This window comes from Pavona decussata, unplaced genomic scaffold (assembly GCF_977016875.1).
Source record: "Pavona decussata unplaced genomic scaffold, jaPavDecu1.1 SCAFFOLD_142, whole genome shotgun sequence".
Taxonomy (NCBI): domain Eukaryota; kingdom Metazoa; phylum Cnidaria; class Anthozoa; order Scleractinia; family Agariciidae; genus Pavona; species Pavona decussata.
The window spans coordinates 233,119-242,856 of NW_028145555.1; the positions used below are offsets into that span (position 1 = coordinate 233,119).

General features: G+C 36.5%; 1 protein-coding gene and 1 pseudogene across 1 annotated transcript; one reads left to right on the forward strand and one right to left on the reverse strand.

Annotated features, from left to right (window-relative positions):
- Positions 1 to 324: 324 nt before the first annotated feature.
- On the forward strand, positions 325 to 1,368 carry LOC146466657 (adenosine receptor A1-like). The gene has a single exon (XM_085126934.1). The coding sequence runs from the start codon at positions 325 to 327 to the stop codon at positions 1,294 to 1,296; it is 972 nt and encodes a 323-aa protein (XP_084983060.1). The 3' UTR covers positions 1,297 to 1,368.
- A 5,632-nt stretch (positions 1,369 to 7,000) lies between these two features.
- On the reverse strand, positions 7,001 to 9,738 carry LOC146466658 (uncharacterized; annotated as a pseudogene).

Consider the following 9,738-nt stretch of genomic DNA (forward strand, 5'->3'; position numbering starts at 1 on the left):
TTGTTCAAAATGTATCATGTCACTAAGTGGAAATGATACGCGGATCATTAATAGTTAAGCGAAACCGCGAGGCAGGCAAAGCTCAATCCTTGTATCATGTTCTATTGCGCGCGGTATTTCTAGAGTCGAGTATATTGTTGAAAGAAGAAGGTACGCCACTGTTTAATCAAGTTTGGATTCTGACAGCAGAATATTTGCTCAATTTTGAATTATTCACAAAGTCTCTGAAGGGAGGCAATACACGCACGCACCTCAATCACTTAACCGAATCGTTAGATTTTCATCGCTAACTGGCCTGGTTCGTTTTGGGTCCGTCGACCAATGATGGAAAGAAGTTTTGAGAAATCGCTATGCCTTGGCAGTGGAATTCCCTTTGTGTGTCTCATATTACTTATTTCCGTTCCAAATAGTATGGTCTTAATCGTCTACTACAGAAACCCTCTGCGCTGTTTCAGGAAGTCGTTCTCCGTGTTCCTGATCTTTATTGCGGCAATAGATCTCTTCAATGGAATTGTGGTATGTTTTGGAGAAGCAGTGATGCGCTTTTGGTGTGCTTTTGGCGAGAAAAATGTTCCCCGAGACGGTGACAATGTGAAAATTCTGGGATACATTGGAATCAACAGTTCTATTCTCCTGGTAACAGCAATGTCGGTGGATCGTTTCTTAGCTGTTATTTGCCCACATTTCTATCATCGCAAAGTCAAGCCACGAAAAATTCTGCTCTGCAACACAGCCATCGTTGTTTTTTCAGCGATTTTCTCTTTAATCCAACTTGACAAACATGTTCCGATGGATATTTACCTTACAGTTGACATACATTTGCATACCACCTTTCCACTTGTCCTGACTACGCTTGCATATTTGGGAATATTCCTCGTCCTGAAAAGGCGTGCACGAGTCGGCTTTCAAAGGGAAACAGTGATGCCGAACAATCCAGGTCTCGAAGAAATGCGAAAGATAAGAACTGTGCAAATGGAGAGAAAATTTGCATCAACTTCATTTTTCATTCTCCTGTTTATAATTTTGTCCCTTGTGCCATATTTTGTAGCTATCATTATTGAAGTGAATTGTCCTAGTTGTGGTAATCAGGCCTGGACTTTCATATTAAAGGAATCGTGTGTTTTATTTCTGTTTATTAATTCGGCTGTTAATCCACTCTTAACAATTCTTCGCATTAACGAGTTAAAACAGTCAATGAGAGCTGTTCTTCATTTTAATCGTCAAGAAAATTTGAATCATTCAGGTAACTGCAGCAATCAGCAAAATTCCTTGGCAATTAATGACCTTCCAATGTGATAGCAACATAAATCTTTAAAAAAGATTCATTTTATTTCTGTTTGACATTTTGTTCCATAGGATTTGTCAGAAATATGTGTAATTCAGTGTCATAAATAAAACATAAGAAAAGATTTTGGTGATGTTTTTTTTTTTCATGGCATTTCTATTTCGCTGTTCGTGGAAAATGCGAAACAAATTTCGCCTACAAAAAATATATGCCCTACGGGAAGATAGCGTTTCCGAAGGTAATCTCAATTGCTGACAGAACTTGTGTGAAAGCAATATCTTTAAGTTAGTGATAAATAATACAGTACCCCCGGCTTATTACAACCAATTCAACCTTAATCGGAAAGTTCTTTTTTAATGATAATTTTCTATACGTGAAGATAAAAAGTTATAGAAATGTCAATTTGTACAGCTTTACTCTCTCTTCTTAAGGTGTTATGCTTCGCTTCCTCTAATGAAAAAATTATCACCATATATTACCATAAGTTTTTGACTGATAAATATTTAATTATGTTTGGTGATGATTATAAAACGTGTCAACAGGGGCCGTTGTATATTCTGGAGAAGGACTAAACCGATTTCTGTGCGCTTTTTAAATGGCTGTATGAGGTTTCTTTTAATGATATATCTAATTATTAAGTTTTGAGTTACTAACATCAGATAGTTAAAAGTGGGTCAAAGTTGACTGAAGAGGCATTTTAGTTCCAGCGACAATTTATACAGCGTTTCCCTCGTTTTCTACGACTGCAAATTTAAATAATTATGAAAGCGTTTTCATTTTACCATTGTTCTTAGTTTTTTCTTGAAAGAGAAATTAAACATAATATGTAGTCTACTAAGTATATATATTATCATGGTAACTTATAAAAGTTTTGTAGTCTTGACATTGTCCTAGATTCTCTTGAAAGTCAAATTATTAAAAATCATATGTAAAGTATACTATATACTGTATACTCTTAAAATTTGTGACAAGCACTTCCTCTTCTCTGTTCAACATTCTCGATCCAACTTTTGGACGGCATAATATACGGAAAATGCTTGGTACTCAGCCTTACACTGTGCTTTTGAGTAAAACAGAACTCATGTTTTCAGATCAACACGATTAGGCTATTGGTCAATCACATATGACCTTACTTAAACCTTGTTTCTTTTGTTAGTCCAGGAGCTGTTCATGACGGGCTAAGGTTCCATCAGTACATCGTAATAGTACTGAAAAGGAAACTCAGCACTTCCTTGGCTATACAATTGCCCTGTTTTGCTTTATGAAGCTAGCTTAACCGATTCTTTGTGCTCCTGTTACTTCTTTCTTTTGTTGATGATATACAGACATCCTCTTATCATCGCTTCAGAAAGTCAAGTACTTCTGGTGTTCATTGCAATGATTTGTGCCTTTACTTTGAATTTTGCCTCACTTTAGCTAACTGGGATACAAATGGATCTTTCCTATTTCATACTTATTATTACTATTATTATTATTATTTTTATGAAGAAGTAGAAACGTCTGTATGCTATGTGCAATCATTAAATAGTATGATGGGGCGCGTGAGCGAAACCCGTTGACTATAGTAAAAAACCCTAGTCTTAATCCTAAGTAACCTTTGTACATAAATGAAATATGTCTGGCCGTGGAAGTCATCACTACTAATAAAACGTATTATACAATGAAAAGCGTAAAACTCGCGTTTTGATTTGTCCAGAGGAGAGTGTGATTAGAGTATAGACGCACGGTTGACCACATTGAGTGGTGTGACCGGCACACGTGATCAGAGTCTAGAGTCCAGCAAGAGCGACTAATCAACAAAGTTTTGCAAACTGTTTTTGCGAGAAGCGGACAAACAGAGGCAAATTTTCACAGGAAAAGAAAATTGTCTGATGAAAAATTGGACAAAGACCGTTGAAAGTGAACTCAACCAGGAAATTTGTTGTGACGTGACAAGAAAAGAAGCATTTGTCCAAATAAGCTTATGTCGCCAATAAAAATCCGGTAAATGGTGAATAATCCATTACAAATCACCGTGAAGCGACTGACATGCTGTAATATTTTGGAGACAGAAATTCCTTCTTGAATAAAGGTTAGTTTTGAAAGTATTGTTGTATTGTGTAGAGATGGCGTCACTTTTGCTGGAAAGTTTTTGACTCGGCTCAGTCAACGTGATGCTTGCTCACGAAATATGGCAAAAAATCTTGTTTATTGTATAAAACAAATAGACTTCATTTTGCCGTGTGTCTGTGCTCTGATAACGCACAGAGGACGTCAAAGCGTGGTGAGAACATCAGTCACGCTACTCGCCTGCGGCTCGTCGCGTACTTCTTTGTCATCACCACGTTTTGACGTCATCAGTGCGTTATCAGAGTACCGACACACAGCAAAATGAAATTTATTTGTTAAATAATAAAACTATTCAAAATACCTGATAATTCAAAATAATTCAGAAAAGTCAACTAATCTCTAAAGTTTATTGCCTGACTGAGAGTGTAGGTTTTTGTCGAGGGTTCAATAATGTCGGCGATTTATTTATTATCATTCCTTTTTTATATACATTTCTTATTATTACTTATTTTTTTAATACATATATTTTTTATCTTGCGGTCGCAAGATTTCCCTCCTTTCTCGAATTGGCAGAAATGCCTGGATGTTTTCATTTGCGCTTGTTGCATGAGTTACGTACAATAGCTTAAAAAAACTTTTCACGGTAATAGGTTTGTTCAAGGATTTCAGGCTACGCAGTGTTAAATAATTTTCATGCAAAGTTAAAGAGAAATAAAACGTTGTATTGTAAAATAACAAGTGTTTCAGTGAGAATGAATTTCGCCATCAGTAAACAAGAGGGCATCGAGGTGTCCAAACTACCTTATCTTTCATTTTATGGCTGATCAGCTTAATATAATAGATGAAACTTAATTGGATAGGTCAAACTTGTAAGGACCCAGTTTTGAACTTTGGCTGATTTCACCATGGTGTTGTGCAAGAATGGAAGAGTTGAAGTGAAATAGCTGGGATTCTGCGAGTAGGAAAAATTAACTGAGCTGTAACTTTTGTATCCAATTTAGATTTCTGCGTTCATTTTTCTTTTCAGCCCTCAAAACGAAACAAAAGCGACAAAAATAACTCGATAGATATTTCACGCGTTAAAACAACAAAATTGGTTTTATTCTGTTTACAAAGTAAGAAATGCCCGCGAAACAAAAATAAACATCATAATTGATAAAATGACCGGTTGAAACAAAAAAATTAACATGGTTTCGTTAAAAACTTTGCTTGTAGATGTTAATCAGTTCTGTATGCAATTACCAAAAAAGAGATATGCGTCTCTTTTCTCCATTATTTTTGTATTTCAGTCAAAACAAAAGATGCATTAACTGTCCTTTTTTGTCATATATACACTACTTAAACGTTAGTGTACTTAACGATTCAAAACAAATTAAACAAACTCAGTGGAGGAACATAAAGTTAAAGGAAACGACGAGAATTTCGATAATCTTTTTGTTCCAAACCATGATTCAACTGAACATGACACCATTTCAAGAAATGTATAACTAATAACGTAACCTTTGTATACAAAGTCTCACCAGATGCTGTGCGGAGTTGCCTTTGTTCTTAATTTCCTTTACTTATTAACATTTCGTAATAGAAGATAGAAAACGCAAATTAAAGAAGCTAAAGCAACCGAGGGGGATGGACAGCCCAAAAAATAGTCTGAGGTTCCAAGAGGTTTCTGTCGATTTCCAGACATATCTTAACACCGTTTCAGGCTTATGCACTTAGACTTGCTTACAAGTCGAGCTTAAAGAGTGAGAAGCGAGCGAGCGACTTTAAGAAAGTCTAGCTTGCGCTGCCCAATCACGAAAATACAATATCATTGTTTTCACACAAAATAAAAGAGTAATTCCACGTAAAACCGATATTTAATAGTAATTATTTATTTTCTTTCTTTATTATTTTAATTTTTTAAATTCTAGCCAGTTATGACTCGTCATATATGCGCGCACATAGCTTTAACAGACACCCCATTTTATTATAGCTGATAAGCAACATCAACGATGTTACGTTGTCATTTTTTCTCTTAATTCTTCTTCGGTAACATTGGCTTGGCTTCTCATTTTGTTGTTGCGTTCTTGTGTAACACTTCTTAGGTGGAAATCACTCTGATCGACTCGCTGTCTTAAACGCAACACAATTTTCACGGATTGTCTTAGTTCACTGATACGCCATGCTGTTATAAAAGGGTTGACAGCCGAATTTAGAAACAGAAATACCAGGGCTGATTCCTTGAACGTGAAAAACCATGATGGAAGTCTACATTCATGGCATTTGGCTTCAATAAAATTTGCAACGAAATAAGGAAGAAGCGAGAGAAGTAGAACAAGTAAAATAAGGAATGTAGTTATTGCGAACTTTCTTTCCTTTTTTGCGATTCTTAGTCGTCTCAAATTGTAAAGTGTTGGATTGGTAGCTGGCGTTATCGTGTGCTTCTTCAAGTCTTCACGAGATCTCTTCTTCAAAATTAAAAACATTTTAAAATATACTAGGAACATTGTTACAATGGGTAATGCAATATTCAAGTAAACATCTATGAAACGGTAAACATCCATTGAAATCCGAGTGACTTGTACTGAGGCAAAAATTGAGGAAAACACACAAATGGCGGCATTGAATAGTACAAGTCTCCGAGGCTTGATTTTGCCAAGATAGAAATGTGGGTAAGCAACAGCTACAAGACGATCAATGGACATCGCTGTCATTAGGAGAATGGAGCTGTTAATTCCAATATATTCTAACACCGTGATAATGTCTCCTTCTTTCGGGATTCGCCAGCTGCCAAAAGCGCACAGAAACCGCACCAGTTTCTCCAGAGCACACAATGACACCGTTGAAAACGTTCACCATCGCAATGAAGAACAAAAACACAGTGAAAGCTTTTCTGAAGCAGTGGAGAGGGTCTTTGTACAACACGAACAGAACGAAGGCATTTGGAAGCCCAATGATGAAAAACAGAGACGCAAAAGGTATTCCACTGCCTAAACAAAGCGATCTTTCAGAATTTCGCTCCATGACTGGAAGATTTATGAACAACGTAATTTCAGGTCACCTTGAAGTTTGTTCTTTGTGCGCCGTCTAGATTGTTCGACTTACGTGATCTCTTCAGTGAACGTACTAGCCGTGGATTCACACAGAGCAGCCGATTGTGACAGTTCTGAGTCTCTTAAAAACACTGCTTCGCATCGAAACTTAATCAAAAACTAACCGTAAATCAGTAAAAATGCTGCCTCATACTGTGACATACATGGAGCTTACTGTTTGTTGAGCCAATTACAAGCAGGGTTTTTTCATTGCTTTCTGTAATATTTACTTTGAGAAGACAGATGGAAACTCTAAAAAAGGATATTAACACATAAAAGGAAAAAGTCCAGTCTCAATATCATTAAACATTTATGGTTTATGTTTGGAGTGCAGTGGTGTTTCACAAGCTTACGAAAAAGTGGACTTACTATAAGGACTGTGCTGGAGATGCCTTTCAAAATCTTTCCAATCATGAATCTACCCATCTTGAAATTTTTTCGTTAATTTAATTCTTTTTGATAACATCGAACGCTATAGCTCACTCTAGATCTTTTTCAAATTACGAAAAACATGATTATTTTAATGTTGCTTCCTCTGATATTAGAGAGATTTATGGCAAACAGAATGCAAATGGCAGAAATGACCACGTGATCATGTTTACACTATATCGCCAAACGCTCCCTGTTTTTAGTTTCTAGGTATAATTTCGTAATTTTGCTTTAGCATCAAAGGAGAGAATGATTTTTACTGTTCTAATCTGGGTACTAATTATGTCAAGTAAATATAAACGCGAATCTCACGTTTCCATAAGACGTGATTCTAAATTTCTATATTTGCATGTTGCCTTTTTATTATACATCAGCACTTCAAGTGGGTCATTTAACAAACAGATGGTGACTGGTCGCACTTTATTTTAAAAAAAATTGCCTGTAATTTTCGCTTTTTTATGTTTCTGTCTTTTTTTTTTCTTTTTCTTTTCTTTTTTTTTTTTTAGCCATAAACAGTTTGTGCATCTTAAATTTTCTGTATTATAGAAACAAACGATAATGCAACCAAAAAGTTAGGTTTGTCTTGAATATATATTAAAAGAAACTGCTTTTGATGATTGCGACAAAAAACGTTTAGCCTGACAACGGAAATTAACTGTCGATCCAAATACTTTTAGCCCAAACATCATTACTAGGCACAAAAGGCAATTACAGGCGTTCCGGTGACGCACGACTGAACCTGACGGCATCGTGGGTGTGTTACCGTCCGTGCTTATTTTTTTATAAAAAGGCACAGAGGAACATTTGTCAGTTTAAAAATACAGTACTGTTATGTTCGCGGGCAATGATACACGTTTTCTTTTTAAAAATTAGCACTCAATTTAGACAGAACAAATCAGTTAAAAATGCTTTAAGGCTGAGCAGTTTCTTAGTAACATGGAGATCGAATTTCAGTTATATGACTTCCGTGAACTTTGAAACTGAAATATTGGACAATATTGGTAACGCCAACGAAAATGTCACTTGAAAATAAATATTCGTGTTACTTGCCTTGCTTCGCGGATTTTCAATCCTTCATGAATATAGTTTTGACCACAAATGTCCGTTGCGGTGCATGTATATCTTTACCAAATAACATCTAACATAGAAGTGAAAGTCAAATTGTTTTTATTATCAGGCAAGTCGCGAAACAGTTTTTATCTGCTCCACATTAAAATTAAAACCAATGTTGCCTATAGTGGTAAAAGATAAGAATTAGAAATGAAATCGAGTTAAATTTCATTGTATCACTTTGTTTTGCTTCTGTTTTTTTTCTTTTCGTCTCTGAAGGATGAGTCAAACCAGTAAAGTTTTACACCACGGTTTTCCTGATGATAGGTCATATAGGACAAGCTGAGTGTTCCTCATTGAAGTTTTCGCGGGGTGGGAATCATCTGCACTTGGCTCGCTGCCTTTATGACTCAAACCAAGAACAATGGTAACTGACTTCTTCAAATCCTCGATGCGTAATGCCATGAAGAAAGAGTTGACGGTGGAATTAAAAAACAGGAACACAACACACGATTCCCTCAGCGGGAAAAACCAGTTCTGTTTACCCCAGCTATGACAGTTTACTTCAATAATGATAGCCACAAAATATGGGACCAGAGAAAGAACAAGAAACAGTAAAATGAAAAAGGAAGTTAGAGCCAACTTCCTTTCCTTTATGGTCATTGCTTCTCGTCGCCTGCCGTGAATCGCTGTGTTGTTGGACAAGGTCGGTTGGTTCTGGAGAGAAACTCGCGATTGCTTCCTTAAAAGGTAAACATGATATTCCCAGATAGGCCAAAGTGGTTGTGGAAAGAGGAAACGTCACGTGTAAATGTTGATCTATTAAACGGTAGACTTCTGCTGAGATACCAGAAAGTTGCAATGAGGCAAAGATCGACGAAAACACAACGATGGCTGCATTGCATAGCACTAGTGTCCTAGGCTTGATTTTACGGCGATAGAAGTGGGGAAAATAACAGCAACAAAGCGGTCGACCGACATTGCTGTTGCCAGCAAAATAGAGCTGTTAACTCCAATGTGGCCCAGAAACCGTAGAGTATCCCTCATTTGGGGGAATTCTTTGATCGTTAAAAGCGCAAAGAAATCGCATCAGTGTTTCCCCTGAACATACCACAATGCCGATAAAGAGATCCACCGCACAAATGAACATCAAAAACACGGAAAAAGCTTTCCTGAAGCATCGCAAAGGGTTTCTGTACTGCACAGTCAAGATGAAACCATTTGGAACTCAAATTAGATATAAAAGAAACATAAAGGATATTCCCGTACCCAGACAAAGCGACTTTTCAAATTCGTGTTCCATAATGAATTGAAGTTGTAGGAAATGTTGCGGTACTGATAAGACTGGCTGTTTAAATTTGCGCCAAAACGACGAAGAGAGATGTCGCTTTTTTAGCAGTCTATTGTCTATATCCAAAAACCATTACCATCTGTCGCATTCATGTTCTTCTTAAACGCCATTAATAAATAAACAAGCGGTATCAATAGCTTCACTAATTCGTTTTTCTTGTTCAATGTTTCGGAGAAAACATAAAAAAATGAACGACAAATTTATACTGAACAACTTTGGATCCATAAATTTATCCGCCAACCCATGGCCAGGCCATCCTTAAAAGTGAAAATAATGTTTTAAAAAGTTATCCAGAACTAATAGGAAAAACAAATGCAAATGGCATTGAACACCTGCCTTTAGATAGGATGGGATCTAATCGAACAATCATGAATATATGTTGGATCACCACCAATGACATTTAGAGCTTTCTACTTTGTTCCAGACAGCTCATATCAAAACGGCTTGGGTTTAAAATGCCTTTTGGTTTTCCTTTTCAGTTCGGCGTCAGCTGCTTGGCAGTT